Below are 17,573 nucleotides of genomic sequence, written 5' to 3'. Positions count from 1 at the left end.
GATACCTTCTAAGACTGTAATAAGGATCAAAAACATGATCTATATGAAGTTATTCATGCTAAATAACTGGCAGTGGTAGAAAATGTTCAACAAATAGCATTGTGGAAATACAAGCGTATCCTCTTCAGAAGGGAAAACAAGATGAGATCAGAAGGGTCTCCTTTTAAGAAGGAACCCATTAATTAAATTAAAATGGAGCAAAAGGACTTGGCCCTAAAAGTACTTTTCACTTAGATCTTTACTGTAAACTGCCCTCATTTGATTAAGATAACTGAATGTACAAACTTTTAAACTTAAAAAGAGTTGGATGAATCACTTAAAGAACAAATATCAAAGTGAAGTTTTTTATGTATGTATAAATATGTTATATTTATGCTTTTATATTTTTGTTCTTATGTACAAATGTTTTCATATTTATATTTATACATATATTACACACATAGAGACACAGACACATCTTATGTAACTTCTGATATATCAAAACAGAACACTGCCAAAAGCTTCGATCATAAAACCATTACCTGTATTTTCCAATGTATCCATTAGCAAAGCACTGAACCCCTCTGGCTCTACTAGTTTGCTGGACTGTTAATGGAATTATCATTACTTTACTGTCATTCACAGTACACTTGGAGGTATTTCATAATAATGAACAGAAATATAAAATCCAAGTCCTAACAGAGGCCATAACTATATTTACTCTTACCTCTCCTGATCTAATATTTCAAAACCCAATAAAAACATTTCTACCAAAAAAGACATTTCTACCATGTCTGAAAACTAAAGGTGCAGATAAACATACCAAGCATTATACACTCTTAATTCAGAACAATCTGAAAACAAGGCACCTATCTTTTCCTATATCCTAGTAAACAAATGTCTCCAGAGGATTTGGGAGAGGTTGCATGTCTTTTATTTCCAGTTATTAGTGACCACAGTCATTACATTAAAATCTAAACCACTTGCCTTATTCAAACCGCTTCACTCCTATCCGCCAATTTAACTTATCTTCAGTATTCCATGGAAAGAAAAGGTTCTTTTTAAAAAAGTATTCTCGTAAGTAATGTCCTGAGCACATATATAACGTTTGCCCAAGAACATTAAAGAACGTGGTCTATATTCTGACTGTGAACAAGCTTTTCGAGGAATGCAAATTTGCTTTCAGTACTTACACAATGGACTACAGTGTCATACCCAATGTTCATGCTCTATTAGTCATTCTGTTCAAAATTTTATTAAAAAAATAATAAAAGGCCTGCAGTGTGTATAAAACATTGGGAAACAAAAGACTTATTGTCAGAATATTTGCAGGATCCCCCAAATAGAAAAACAACTAACTACCAAAAACAAATTAATTTACAGCTTATAATGATTTTTTGAAATGCTACACCAGAATCCTAAATTGCTTAACCAGTCTGTAGAACAAAAGATACGGCATTATTGATCTTATCATCATGGCATCGGATAGACAGAGATGAGAGAGAACATTTTGCATTCTTCAGACACAAAGGGGATCTGAGCTCTGGGACAGCTGGAGCACGTTGATACTTAGTCTGGAAAATCCCAAGGTTCTAAGGTACATGTGACCTTGGGTACAGTTTAATTCGCATTATTTTGTTTTCAGATCTAACAACCATATTTCCCAAAATGAAAGTCTAGGCATATAACTTGGTAATCCACCAGCAAGTGTGAAAAACCAGGCTGTAAAGGAAATGCCTTACATACTTCTCTTTTTTTCTGCAGAGTAGTTTGCCTTCAAAGCTCTTATCTGGAAATATAAATAGGTAAAACAAGCAAAAGCCAAAGCATTCTAGCCAAAAGGAATGTGTCCATAGGGGATGGGGAAAAATGGAGTAGGAGGCAGCCTGAGTCCCAGTGCCAATCCCTACACCCTCAGCAACCTCTTAAAAGAATTTCTCAGAACTTCTAAATCTGACTCAAACTCAGACGAGAGCTAAAATTAAAACTTATATGGATTCATAAGTAGCCTAGAGGGGAAAAGTTATTTATATTTCAGCTTAGCTCAGAAAATGTCATACTCAACTGAAAACTGGTCACAGCATTAGAACTCAAAGCACACGACTCTGAAATTACATTTCCTTTTAGAAACACTTCCAATCCAAATTGAAATATAAGGTCAAAAATACTAAAAAAGGAGAGTTGACCTATGCAATAAATGCCTGCTCAAAAACACTTTTACCTGGACAAACAGAAAACACATAGGGAATTTATGCCTTGATAAATGACCTCACTTGTAATTTTCTTACCCCAGCATGCAAATCTGAATTCAGTATTAAAATGAGAAAGTCACATATCCATTCTTCAGGTTACCTAGAGAGATTTTTTTTTTTTAATCCTAGACAGAGAAAAACTAATTATTACTATTAATTGGTCACTCCTACAGTGTAATGAGATAAAGCTTTTCTGCACAAACTTCAAAATCCCATAAATTAACACAGGTATTTTGTTTTGTTTTGCAGCCATTAAGTTAAAACATTCAGTAGGAAAAGGGTTCAATGTCTCTCATTCTAGCCTGAAAAGGAATTAAAAATCAAATGTATTAGCATCATTCAGTCATGTATCTCTCCATAATTTTGAAAACTCTTCCAAATTTACGAGATTAGTCAATTGTTAAAAATCATAAATCATAACAAGACACTTTTTTCTTAGTTGTTTTTGCCTTTTTTCTCTATCTGTATAATAAGGATGAGGAACACATCTCTCTTTTTAAACATTTTTTTTAAATATTAATGCTGAACATTAGCATAGTCATTTACAAATGTCAAAGTGCTCTCATCCATACATTATCTTCCATACATACTACCAACTCTAGGGCTAGATTGCCTGGTACTAAGTTCTGATTCAATCACCCTGTATGACCTTGAGGAAGTTACTTCACCTCTCAGTTTCCTCATCTACAAAGTGGGAATAATGATAATTCCTATACTTCGCAGGACTGTTATGAGAACTAAATGAATTTATATAAAATACTTAAAACAGCACCTACCACTTGGTACATACTACATAGCTGTCAGCTTTTTTTTTTTTCTTATTGTCATCATCAATCTTCATATTTAGGCCTCACAACAATCCTGTACAGGCAGTATAGCAGGTATCATTTTACCCTTACTCCAGATAAGGGAATCGGGCTCACAGAAATCAAGTGACACATCCAGAGTCACAGTCAAGAAGTAGAATCAGAACTAAAGAACCAAGGACTAAGAAGGAATCAAGATTTTTCAGTACATTGTGTTGTATCGTATCACAGTATATTTTTTTTGAGTTTATATAGTTCAATATACTTCTAAAGACTATAATTACTATCGTTTTAAACATTTAAACACTCAAATAATTTTAAGCAGCACACACTGATAACAATGCTGAGAATGAGTCTTTGATCCAAAAGATACCTGCATCTCTTATTAGTACTTCACGAGTCAGACTTCTAAAAAGAAGTATGCACTGAATAATTAGGCTGGCTGGATGAGATGAACCTGTCATCAATTTTCCAATATTCAGAATTCCCTTTAAAGAGCAAGATGTATATACCCCATGAAACTTCAAGAGTTCCATGTTATGATTCATGCTGGGCAGTGGAAACAGAATGGCATTTAGAGTCAAAGTTCCAGTTCCATCTCTTATAAGCAGGAGACAGTGAACAGTCATGTCACTTCTGAGCTTCAGTTACTCATTTGTCTGATGAAAACTGACCTCACGAAGCTGTTATGAGAAACAATGGAGCTGATGTAGGACAAACAGCATTGTAACTACAAAAACTATACCCAAATGTGTTAACATTACTATTAGCTACTTTAATTACATTGAGGGATAATACTGAGCATTCATTCATTCTTCCATAGAAAATGGCTGACAGAACTCTTCCAATATAGAAACATCACCCTGAGTATTTTGTGTAATTTCATAAGGTGACAATCTGGATTAGATTAACACAGTGAAAGAGAAATTCAGGTAACCTGCAAAGTATCAATTCTAAAACCATGTGCTTAAAGGAGACTTAGTAAAATCTGACCACAGAAAACAAGAGAAAAGACCAAGAAACAAACATATGTATTTCTCTTTCTGATTATAGACTAAATGATAGTGAATATTTTCAATTAAGTCACAAGGAAACTCAGCAGACATATGATCATCATAGCAGTAATCATAATACATTATATTTATGTGACATTTTACAGTTTTGAAAGCATTTCACACGTGTCATCACAGAAATACCACGTTGTTCTGTTTGTTCACAAACATATGTTAACATTCATAAAACTTCCACTCTCAGACACTCTTTAGTGTCCCAACATAAAAAATGAAGGAGTTAGACTACATAATAAAGTTCCCTTTTATAGCTATCGTATTTGTGATTTTGGGTCTGCGGCTAAAAAAGAGCAAAAACCATTTAATGGAAAGAAAATGCATAACATTTAAACCTATTAGAAATGAATACATGATTATCACTTTTTTTAAATCTTATAATTAAGACATGTCTCAAAATACCCAGAAAATTGGGTAGTGGCATTTTGTAGTTAAACTTACTAATAAATTCGAGAATTACAGAGTATCTCCCCAAAATTGGATAACTACTTTTACTAATGTAAGATTATCATTCAGTACCAGTATACCATACACAATACAATATAAACCATACACAATACTAAAACTAAGTTAAACTCATACGGTTCAGAAAATAATTTAGACTATTTCAGTCACTCAAAGATACTGTGACTATCAGCCATAATAATTCAGTATTAAAAATATAAAATAACTTCAATTGCTTAATATCTCTGGCTTGGTATATAAAGTATCAGATTCTGAACCAAGAAAATAAAACCACTTCTAAAAGTACCTCACAGAATCCAAACGGGGTAAAAAACAAAGTTTTAACATTAAATTATTCATATTACAGTTGAGCAAGCACCTACTATTTGCAAAGCACTATGCTAGCTACCATCATTCAAAAATTAAATCAAATCCCTTCTTCTCAGAAGCATAAAACTTAAAGGCCAAGTTGGAATAGTACCAGGGGGGGGGGGGGGGGGGGGGGTGGTCCTCTACTTGGACTACTAGGGTCTTTTTCTACCCAATGATTTCAAAATCAGAACCAGTCACATATCTACTGGAGAAATAGTCCATGTTTTTCATGCACAAAACCCGTATGTGCATTTAGTTAATTTTTTCAATAATAGTAACGGATTCATTACAATTTTATATATACACAGGAAAGCTGCCTGGCCTAAAAGTCACTATGTGATTTAGTGAAGTCTAGAATTGGGAGTCAGGAGATCACTTCTAACATTAATTAGCTCTGTGACTTTGAAGGCAACAAGACCAATCGTCTCTGGCCTTCTAACACATACTATACCTTTGGGTAAGTTATTAAACTTCTCTAGGTCTCTTTCTGCATCTATACAAACATGTAGAGTCCAAAAAGTATCTGGATTGAAGGTACTCACTTTAAGTGCAGATTTTTGGGCCCACTCCCAGTGTTTCAGAATGTCTGCGCTGAAAGCTAGGAAGCTAAATGTCTCCTAAGTATCACAGGTAACTGAAATATGCAGATGGTCCTCAGCCACACTTAAGGTCATCACAAGTCCTAGTCACACCAGATGATCTCTAACGTCCCTAACTGTATAAAAAGATGACACAACTCATTTCAGCACCAAGGTGTTAGGAATTCTGGATCTAGCATAATGTGCAGGCCATAGTAGATGCTAAACAAATACTTATAGAGAGGAACAAAGGGAGGGAGGGAGGAAGGGAGGAGGCTAGCTAGCTAACTGGTCATATTTCTGGCTAAGAAACATACAAAATGGAAGTAAAATTAAAATTGAGTAAAACATCAGCAGCCAAAGAGCAAAGACCTCAGTCTCTACATACATTCAATTTTAAATATAACATGAGCCATTGTCAAACAGCAAACTACTAAAGAGAAAAAGGGAAAAAAACAGTACACAGAAGCCAAAAGAATTTTAATGGAAAATTACTGGTGACTAAAACATAGCAACTGTTTACTCCGGGTAGAAGAGAACACAGAATTTTAAGGACTGGGACTTGGAATTGGGACTAAAGTTTGAAGTTACTGGTTTCTCAAAGGCACAAATTTCATTTGGGATAAAAGTATATGGATTCCAGAAATATTGGTGACAATATTAACTTTTGTCCATTTTTTTTAATTCCATTTTCCCATTCACTTACATTATAATTTTTGAGATGTTTTATCTTCACTTCTGATGATCTTCAAATGTCAATGGCTCTTAACACATTAACTGTAAACAAACACACAAAGGAACTTAGGGGAATTCAGATACTTAAGGAACCCTACAGTAAAGTATTCTAAGTTATTCTGTAAAGCCTCCAGGGGAGGGAGCGGGGGGAGGAGGCTTTGGTACCATGTTTACCTGCTTCATAATGTATCCAATGTTCAAAATGTAATATCGTTCTAATGACAATGTCCTCTTAATCATCAAGCAAAGAAAAAAAAAATCATCCTATCTTCTGTCAGAAGCAAAAAACATTCATAGTCAGAGAAAATTCTCTCCAAATATGGACACTCTGAACTCACCGATGTATTGTGTATACATTAGCCTTTTCCTGCTCATCAGTGCAGCCAATCAAAGAAACTCATTTCCTTGCCACTACCACCCAATCATCCTGCCCTGGGACTGCCCCTCTTTTGGGTCTAGACCTAGAACATGGTTTGGGCCTAGACCTAGGTCTTCAGGCATGATCAGGTCTTTACAAAGACCCTGACATTAAACAGACTTGGGTCCAAATGTCAAACTGCTCTCCCTAATCTTCGGTTTTTTCCTCTGTAAAATGGAAACAATAATACTGTTTATTTTATATAATTATGATGATAATATGAGAAAATGTATACTAAGGGATTTAGCACCATGCCCAGCAAGCACTCAAAAATGTTAAGTGCCATTATTTATATTAGTATTAACAATCACAATATTATTTTACTTCTAGAACAACTGTCTACCACTTGAAAAGCAAAGTTTATCCTAGGTGTTTCTATTTTTACATACTGCCTTTGGTTATAATGGAAGAATATTATCCAATACCAGTAACAGAGGACATCTGTATCATATAAAATTTTATTTTTGACCTTGCTGGGCATCCTGCTTAGCTCAAGAAAATTAAGGCTTGAAATCACTAGTCTGTCTTCAGCCAGTTATTATTCCTTTTGCTAATACACAACCTTCTAACAAAGTCCTACTTGCAGTGATCTGTAAAGGCAATTTTGCTAGGAAAGGAGATGGGTATATTTAAAAGGCATATAACTCATGCCTTTTAAATCCTCTGAGCCCAGAGAACAATGCCCTACCAATCCAGAGGAACCTTCTCTACCCTCTTCTACCCACTTCCAAATGATTAAACACCTATGTTTGACATTACATGCTTAAAATATTAATATTTAAGTTCAGAAACAAAAATGCATAAACATGGATTTCTCTGAATTTTCAAGTTTTAAGGTCAAAGATACAAAAGCACACAAAACATATTGCAAAAGCATTCATAAACTAACATGGTCCCAAATGGCCAGTTTTATTTCCCCTATGGAGACCAAACCTTTAGAAATGAAATGAGAGAAAATACCTAAGTGGAAACCTGAGGCAATATTTTTGGGGGGAGATAAAACACATGGACACAAGGCTGGGAAGCAAACTGGAAAGAGCAGAAGAGTAAGCAGTGTCGGCCACCATCCTCATTACCACCACTACTTTACCATGCAATTCCTTGAGCTCTTCAAATGAAATAAAAAATGAAATAGCACGGCTGATCATTCTTCATTTGATTTCCATCTACCTTTCACTTAAAAGTTGACAATTATGAAATGTATCCCTTTTATGTTATGATCCCAGGTTAGGATTACAAAAATCTGGCCCAAGATAATACACGCAAAAAAGTATAAAGTTAAAAAACTTGAGTTTAGAGTGTTCCAAGATACAGTTTTCTTTTCTGGCCTGCTACAATATATCATGTCTCTCAGCGTATTTTCTACTTTGGTCACCGCTCTTGCAAGTCTAAGAATGTCTCTGCCCTAAGTGAAGTATTGTTGACTTTAATGGGAAAATGTCTTCCTTGCTAAAATGATTCATTTATGCTATGGAGAAGCTGCTGTCTCCAATACCCATTTTCTACTATTTCTATTGGAAAGAACTTCCAATTTTTAGCTCAGCACAGGCTTCCCAGAAGAGACTACACACCCTAGCCTTCCCTTGTGGTTAGGTATGACCATGGAACCATGTTCTGGCCAACTGGATGTAAGCTTAAAAGATTATATATAACCTCAAAAAAGTATCCCTTAAGAAAGAGAACATGCCTTTCTTCTTCCCTTCATCCTTCCTTCTGACTACAATAAATGCAATGGTTAGAGTTCCAACAGCAATTTTGGTTCATGAGGTAACACTGCAATAGAGAGACTGTGTTCTTGGTACTTCAGGTCCACTATATCAGATCAGTATGGACTATCTCTGGGCTTTTATATGTGAGAGAAACTAAAATCATCTGTTTTAGGCCACAGTTAGTTTGGATTTTCTGTTATAATCTGTTAAACTTAAACCCTAACTTTAAAAAAATAAGAGGAATTTTCCAAGTATCAGTATTTAGGGTTTTTGAAGTATCTAGTTCAAAAGGTACTTTAAAAGTGAATTCTTGACGAACCATGAGAGACGATGGACTCTGAAAAACAAACTGAGGGTTCTAGAGAGGAGGAGGGTGGGGGGATCGGTTAGCCTGGTGATGGGTATTCAAGGGGGCACGTTCTGCATGGAGCACTGGGTGTTATGCACAAACAATGAATCATGGAACACTTCATCAAAAACTAATGATGTAATATATGGTGATTAACATAACAATAAAAAATAAAAATTAAAAAAAAAAGTGAATTCTTACTATACTGAAAACATAGCATCTGCCCTTACCTAATGTAGGCTAAAAAGTATTTAAAGAGCTCAAGAGCTAATCTCATCCAGTAAGAGCCTTTGAAAAGTCATCAGCGATGCCTGCCATGGTAAGTACCAGGTGCGCAGTGGGGGAAGAACTACGAAGGTGGCACATTCATGGTCTATAGTGATGGCAGGACTGGCACATACACAGAAGCACAGTAAGAGGGACCGCACAACTAGTTTTGTGTAATAAAATTATAGGAAAGGGAACGGAGATTATTATTTTCACTAAGAGGGCATCGTCTCTAGTCCCTTTGATTTTAATAATTTTGTACCAATCTTTTTTTTGATAGTTCCATTTTTAACCTGACTTCCTGTGGGAAGCAGTCTTATAAAATCACTGCCTATCCTTAACTATCAACTCTCAATAGTTTTTAGTCCTATCCACAGATTTAACTAATTCAAACAATGGGACAAAGATAGCAAGTGCTTTACCTATTCAAAACTAATTTTCTTCAAAAGAAAAAGTACTCTACTAAAATCTAAAGAATTTCCACTGGTCAAGTCCTGATTCACATGCAAACTTTGGCCCTAGAGATTTTGAATACAATAGCATGAACTTGGCAGCTTTACAAAATAAACTTAACTGATTTCTGGACATCTGTATCTGGGTTATTTCCTTCCCTTGGGCGTAATCCAGACTTCATTCGTTCAGGTGATGGCTTCCTGGAATTACTTATTTATATTCTTTTCAATTTATGTTACCACTAATGGATTTCACCAAGGACCTTTTTCTTTTTTTAAGATTTATTTATTTGAGAGAGAGAGAACGTGCATGCGCGAGTTGGAGAGAGGCAGAGGGAGAGAGAGAATCTCCAGCAGACTCCCTGCTGAGCACGGAGCCCCTTGCAGGGCTCAATCTCATGACCCTGAGATCATGACCCGAGCTGAAACCAGGAGTTGGACACTCAACCAACTTAGGCACCCAGGCACCCCAAGGACCTATTTTTAAGAAAAGACCTAAAACATGTATTCCTGATGTGTTACTCATAGCTGAGAAAGAAAAAAACCTCAGGCAATTTCCTAAAAATCAGATGTCATAAATCCCTAAAGAGATGACTTTTACCTTTCACTACTTCAATCAATATTTCTACAAAAATGCTTTCAAGTAATAGGCTTATGGTAGCGGGAACACAGACCTTAACTTAGTTTGTTTCAACAAATATTGATGGAGTTACTAGAAAACAATTAGCAAAAGACCTAAGGCAGTGGTTCTCAAACTCTAGTTTTAGTTTAGGATCACCTGCAGGACTTGCTTAAACAAACTGCAGGCCCCACTGCCAGAGTGTTTTATCCAATTACATCTGAGGTAGGACCAGGGAATCTGTATTTTTAACAAATCCCCAAAGGATGCTGATGCTACTGATCTGGGAACTACTGATCGACATTAACAGAAGACTACTGATGACAGCATAAAGAGGAAAGAAAAAAACACATATGGGACCCAATCTCAATTTTAGTACACTTGTATACTTTTGACTAGTAATTAATCTTTTTAAATTGTCTTTCAGAAAAAAATCTATACAGTAATTACTGAAGTTCACAATAATATTGGATCTTATCTGACAGAACTTTAAAGTACTTCTGGGTCCTGGAATAATGAAATACAAAATAAGTAAGTATGTCCAATGTCTGACACAAGGTCCTAATTATATTGCCAAGGTTGGAAGCTCAACCTGCAAGTTTCACTTAGTTCCATAACTAGTTTCTACCACTAATCCTGGCCAGATGCCTCAGAAGACATGCCAAGAGTCAGTGGGTAAGAGTGTGTGATTGGACACAAATCTATCACCACTACTGGAAAACAACCCCAAAACACATTTCCTACCAACATATCAGCTCTAAGTGAACTTGAGGCTGAAACTAGAGATGAAATCTTACAAAAAATGTGTTTCAGAAATCTTAAAAACTCTTCTCCCTTTTCAGACTATAAGTACCATCAAAATTCATGGAAACAACCAGAATCTGCTGTTTTCAGATGATGATAATTTTAAAGGAAGACATGTAACTTAAAAATGTAATTAGTTGAAGACTACTTTTCTGAGTATATTCAATGTACCATACTTTGATTTTTTTTATCTAAGTTAAATGTAAGTATATACATATAAATATGTAAATATAAATGCTAATGAATTTATAGACTAGAAATCAACTGATAAACCAAAATAATCTGAGACAAACAACTGGTGCCCAGAATAACTAGAGTATATGAGGGTATATAAAAGATGAAAGAAACAGATATTAAATAAAATGACAAGATAAGTTAGACAGAAAGAGACCAAAATAATCAAGAGTAGCAGATGGAAAAGCAGGTAGGTTAAAGGAACACAATGTTGTGAAAATATATGACTGGGCACAGAAAAGATAATGTAGCCAATAAAATCAGCTCAGCGTGTCAAGAGGCTTCATGCAAGAATAACTTTAGCTTGAACTTGAAGTTGTATCTTTACTGGCCAAATTCAACATAAGAAAACCCTTTGTAATCCTTTGAATGGAGACAGCAAATAAGGAGCAGTGAACATTCAACATTTCTTTATTCAAACATTTACTAGACACCTATTTGGCATTAGATATAATAGCATGTGATTATGCATAATAAAAAATAATCAAAGAAACCCACTCAGGCAGTGCATTTTATAACAGTATACAAACAAAAAATGGAAAGCCAGACTAAGAAGGCAGAAATAATATCAATATAGCGACAAATCCTGCTGTATAACTTATACAATTCTAAGGCTCAGGCCTACCCTAGCTATCATATGTAGCCTACAGTACTGTTTTATCTATATCCTGTATAAATCATACTTAGGTCAAGAATCAGAGCAAGGGCAACAGGAATTAAATTATGGAATGCAGCCAGATTATCAGGGTGCTGAAGTGAACTTTTTCACAACTCTCTCTCTGGGGCTGGACACACTGAAGAATGGACAACACAGGATATACAAGAGCTGCTGAACAGCTCATTGAAGTAGACTAACACCAAGCAAGATTCACCAAAGAAAACTGCATTTTTTTAAGGATGAAGAATGACATAACTACAGCTGACTAGGAAACTGCTAGCCAGCTATCATATAAAAAAATTAAATCACTCCTTTGTGGCCAAAAGCATCAAGCCTATGATGACCTAAAAGGCAAAGCCAAAAGCAGTAGCAGCTCTGAGACGACCACATATATAGGTAGACAGATAGACAGACATATCAAGACTCAACATACATCTGAAAATTGTATCTATTTGAGAGAGAGAGAGAGTGCGCACGCCTGGAGGAGGAGCAGAGGGAGAGAGAGAGAGAACCTCAAGCAGACTCTGCAATGAGCACAGAGCCCGACTCCAGGCTCAATCCCACAACCCCGAGATCATGATCTGAGCTGAAACCAAGAGTCGGACACTCAACTGACTGAGCCACTGAGGCGCCCCAAGACTCAGCATACATTTAGTGTGAACTACAGATCCCACAAGAGCCTGTCACCCAACTTCAATGAGTGTGTCATTTTCAAAAAAACAATGGGCAACCAGACGGATTAGTGTAAAATTTTTCAGATTTATATTCTTCCTATTTCCCAGAAAAACATAAAAAACTTACAAATTAACACATTTAAATATAATATTTAAACTGAATTCATCTAATAGAAGTACTTGAAGAAATTAGATAGGCGTATATTACCAACTTCAGTTACAAATCTGACTGAAGTCTTTCTGCTAATTTGAAGAGAAACATGCAGTAACATAGTTTGCATTTTCAAACAAATAGGAAGCACACTTTTTTTTGAATGTCAATCTAGTCTGTAAAAGACATATGGAACACACTGAACATATTAACTATTATTGTATGGGAGGTATCAAAACAAATTCACATGGCAATTTCCTAATTGAAAAATTGAAAATTTGAAATTGAAAATGTCCTAATTGTAAAAAACAGAAAGCATAAAAATAAACTATTTAAGGGCAACATTTCTGCAAAAGGCTGAGACAATACAGTCCAAACATAGATATTCTGCTTTATCATAGACTATCAAAGGAAAAACTTAAACAATTGGATAGCCACTTAGCATAGCTATTATAATCATGGTTGTCTACCCTGCCTCTGTATCAGAATCATCTACAATTGATTGTTTGCCTAGATGAAGTTTAAATTTAAGCTAACAAGCATCTACAATGCAGCTATTCTATACTGTTGATCAACCAGGTGTAATGATTCATAAAATAAAAGACATGAAAAAATTTAGCAGGGTGAATTCTACATAGCAGACATTCAATAAATGTAATTTTTTCTACCTTCCAAAGGAAAGGAGAAAGCTGTCATTTTCCTATGGAAAGTAGATCATACTTATGTTTTTGTCCAGAGAGGACGAGGCTAACATATTCTAGTCCAAACTCTTTCAAGGAGTTAGTTTCCTCAAATTCATATATCAGTAACATAATTTTTTTTTAAATTTTATTATGTTCTGCTAGTCACCATAATTTTTTAATTAAGAATTAGAATGCATATATAAACTTTAAAGTTACTGGGCTTTCTTTGGGGGGGAATTAAATGTACTTAAATGGCACAATTAGGTACATTAATTTGTAATAAATTTATTTATTTAGTATAATTTCAAAATCCATAAAGGGATTTTGTATAATTTCAAAAATCCGCAAAGGGAATATCTTAGTAGTTAAGAATGCATCTTAATCATTATTATCATTGAGAAAGAATGATAGAACTTTAGACTGCCAAGGGACCTTACAGGTTTTCTAGATCAACTTCTTTATTTTGAAAGATGAGAAAACTGCGGACTAGAAAGGTTAAATGATACAAGCCAAGAAGCTAGCAGAGCCAAGGACTTTTAAGAGTCTGAGCCTTCTAACTTCCAGTACATTCTTCATTCTAACAGACTATGCTGCCTCCTGTGGTTCTAAATCCTCTTGCTTGGGTGAGATTACTGGTTGCTTCACTTGTTTTCTTTACATTCTATTCTGAACCATAGCTGCCATTTGTAACTTTCCTATAAAATTACAATTTTCCAACCTGTTTTCTGCATAATTTTGACTGAGAATGTAAATCCTCCACTTCCTAAATTTCAGAGTAATAAACATAAAATTTTTTAAATGTACGGTAAATATGATTGAATGCAAAGAAAAATTCTTCTCTCCTGGATAATTACATCTACAGATTCAAAAAAAAAAATTTATTGAGCACCTCTGACATGCAGGGTCTCTGTTAAATGCTTGGGGCAAGAAGATAAGTAAGATATGGTCCTTGTCCTACAGTAGCTTAATTAAAAGGAGAAAAGTCAATTAAACCAACAATTACACTGTTTGTTAAGAACTCTGAAAAAGGTGTGGGCAGGCTGCTATGAGTGCTTTAGAGAATCTAATTTATAATGATGAAATCAGCTAATAATTTCCCATAAGGTCTGAACAGTAATAGGAAAACATAGCTGTGTCACCCATATTTAGTGGAGTCCCAAGTAAATTAAGAGAAAGAAACTTCAATTTATTCAGAGGAAAATGAAATGTTTTCACACAGATTAGTATCCAAAAACTCTCTAATAATAATTAGACTGTTTTTTGATGGGAAAGAACCGATTTCATTGTGGCTACATAACAAACACAGGTCTTCTATTATTTCTTCCTAAAATTTTAAATCACTATTTTAAAACCAAAGGGAAAATATTCATCTAAAACATGTCTAGTTAATATTCACAACAGCTGTCTACAAAATTGCATACTAAAGTACTCCTCAAAATTCCAGGAAAAAAAAAATCCCATCTGGAACAAGAGAAATAACCAGGAGAACTGGTAGCCCAAGAAGGAAGAAAACTACCACTCATTACTCACTCCGGGTTAAGGGCTGCTCAGATTCCTAGATAATGACTTTCAGCTGCAAGATTTAGAAAAGACGTACAGTAGGCATTTTTATTTACATTTTTAAAACGAAATGGGGGGAAGGGGTCAGAGTATAGGGAAAATCATTAAACAGATACGGAAGTAAAGTGATGGAAAAAAGAGGAAAGGATGGGCAAGAATCCCAAAATCAAAGAAACATGGACAGATGGAAGAAAGACTGGAGAATGGTTTGGAAAAGAGTAAAGGCAGGCAGAGAGGAAATGAGGGGTGGTGGCTGGGGGAAGGGCGGTCCAAAAAAATAATTCAAGAGGGAATGAGAAACAAGACAAACTAATGAACTGGGACTCCCTCAACCAGGGATAAAAAGAGATCGTTATACGTAGAGTCACAGATAAAGCAGCAGTGAGTTTTAACCTCCCTTTTCCCCAGCCTCTAAACCCCAAAGAGGGAGGAAGAAGTGGTTCCCAAGTCCCAGGAAAGGAATTTCGGCGCAGCCTTCGGGAAGCAAGCCCAAGAGTTGGGGCACCATCCAGCGGGTCCCCGGCCCCTCTCCATCCCTCTCGGGCGCTGGGCGGGGCCCTGGGCATCCTGGTTACCTGGACAGGGAGTCCACGCTGGGCGGCCGTGCTGCGGCCGGCTGGGAGCCAAGACTCTCGCAGCTCGAGCTCTTCTCCATGGCGCGGCGGGGGCAGCGGGAGGGAAAGGCTGAAGGGACCTCCGCGGCTGCGGGGCGGGAGGAGCGGAGGGCGGAGTGCGCCGGGCAGGGGCCGCGGTCAGGCCCGCGCCGGCCCGGGAGGGAGACCGGAAGCGGCCATGTTCCCCCAGACTGCACCGCGCCCAGGGACGGCCGAGGAGCGGGAGGACCCCGCGGCTCCCCTCCGACTCCAGCCCCGACGCGCTGCGCTCCCTACGTGCGCTCGCTGCGTACCGCGCGCTTCTTCTGGGCTGGGAAGGGGAAGTGGCCCTTCCCGCGGTGAGAGGGTACCTTGAGGCTGGGGGAGATGAGGACCCCTTGGGAGGAAGGGGGAATTTTAGAAATAAGAGAGAAGAGTAAGGGAATACTAGGGGCGAGGATCATAGGGATGGGGATGCCTGAGACAGGAATGGTGGAGAAGACGGGGTAGTAAAGGCGTGCGGGCGAACAGTAGGATGAAGGGGCGGAGAGGACGGGGGGGGGGTGCACGAAGAGAGGAAGAGAACATAGGGGCACACAAAGGGTGAGGGTACTAGAGATGGCAAAGTGTTCACCAGATTTGGGGCTGAAAATAATAATTAAATGATTAATAATTAAATAGTGATTAAAGGTTGCTTTAGCCAGTCAGACACGAATTCAAGTCCTGCCCCTGCCGGTCGCTTGCAGTGTAACCCAAGATATTGAACATCAGCTTCCTTATCTGTAAAATAGGAAAAATAATAACTTCACAGATTAGATAAATTAATACATATAAAATGCTTTAAAAATTTTTGGCGCATAGTAAGCACTCAAATATTAGCTGTTAGCATTACTACCTACTTCATAAGTGTTGTTAGGATGTGATGTATTAATGCACATAAACGGTTTCTAAAACAACTTCAAAAAATGGTAGCTATAGGGCAGGAATATATAGGAAGGGGGCAGAGAAGTGATTGGTATGGGAAAGGTAGTAGAGAAAGTACAGGACATTTAGGAAAAAAATTAATGCTTTTTTTTATTTTTTATTGTTATGTTAATCACCATACATTACATCATTAGTTTTTGATGTAGTGTTCCATGATTCATTGTGCATAACAACCAGTGCTCCACGCAGAATGTGTCTTCTTTAACACCCATCACCAGGCTAACCCATCCTCCCGCCCTCTCCCCTCTAGAACCCTCAGTTTGTTTTTCAGAGTCCATCGTCTCTCATGGTTCATCTCCCCCTCCGAGTTCCCCTCCCTTCATTCTTCCCCTGCTATCTTCTTCTTCTTCTTCTTCTTCTTCTTCTTTTTAACATATATTGTATTATTTGTTTCAGAGGTACAGATCTGTGATTCAACTCCTATCTTCATTCTACCACCTTCCCAGTATTGTAGAAAGGGCACTAGAAAAGCAGAAATTTTCAAACTATGACTTGGATTAAGTCTGTGTGGTCTGGAAGGGTGCAGGGGCAAAGCACTTTGGCATTAGTCCATTGTACACCCAAGGAGGTATGGAAGAGGAAAATGGGATCTGATAAATATGCAAAGAGAATTAGACACATACACTATTGTATGTGGTGATGTTGGATAGGGGACAAACAAGCAATCTTTCCCGGCCCTCTCAAATTCCCCTGCAGAGCAGGAAGGGAGGGTAGAGAGATAGAACTGTGATAAGAGAATAGGAACTGGGTGAAGGGGAAATGCTTCTGCTGGTAATTTTCTGTTATGGAAGACACAGGAAGGACAAAAGAAGGAAAGCATAAAGGGATTTTTCTGGTTGAGACTGAATCACAGTTACCTCGTGTGAAGTATAAAATGATGCAAGGATTATTTCTGTAAAAAAAATAACAATGAATCATTTAAAAAACCTTCCCTGCTAGGATAAATAGAATTATGTTCATTTAAACTAGATTTAATTTATACTGACAACTGATGTTTTAAGAAAATCTTAAAGTATAGGGCCAGTGAAGTATTAACTTGAAGTACATTCCCCAAAAGAACAACCTAACCTAGTTGTGTTCAGCATACTTATTAAAATAAAATGTTGGGTTTTTTTTTTTTAAGATTTTATTTATTTGACAGAGACACAGCGAGAGAGGGAACACAAGCAGGGGGAGTGGGAGAGG

The 17,573-nt window shown here is 36.8% G+C and overlaps 1 protein-coding gene across 5 annotated transcripts in view; it reads right to left on the bottom strand.

Annotated features, from left to right (window-relative positions):
* Window positions 1-15,685, bottom strand: part of MTMR2 (myotubularin related protein 2) — a 114,557-nt gene extending 98,872 nt beyond the window's left edge. For 2 of the 5 annotated variants that reach the window (XM_073887132.1, XM_025893423.2), the window contains exons 1-2: window positions 15,387-15,683; window positions 6,205-6,275 (exon numbers count right to left, since the gene is read on the bottom strand). Coding sequence is in view for 1 of the 5 variants with exons in the window: in XM_025893422.2 (XP_025749207.1) it covers window positions 15,387-15,466 (80 nt within the window). In the remaining 4 variants the exon portion in view is untranslated. Of the gene's footprint in view, window positions 1-966; window positions 1,089-3,410; window positions 3,449-6,204; window positions 6,276-15,386 lie in introns of those variants that run through there. The other 3 variants (XM_025893422.2, XM_073887130.1, XM_073887128.1) reach the window with 3 other exon arrangements.
* Window positions 15,686-17,573: the final 1,888 nt, after the last annotated feature.

This window comes from Callorhinus ursinus, unplaced genomic scaffold (genome assembly GCF_003265705.2).
Source record: "Callorhinus ursinus isolate GAN/ISIS: 27379988/994484 unplaced genomic scaffold, GSC_fseal_2.0 scaffold76, whole genome shotgun sequence".
NCBI lineage: Eukaryota > Metazoa > Chordata > Mammalia > Carnivora > Otariidae > Callorhinus > Callorhinus ursinus.
Note: the sequence above shows the minus strand (reverse complement) of the source record. Positions and strands in the feature narration are given on the sequence as shown.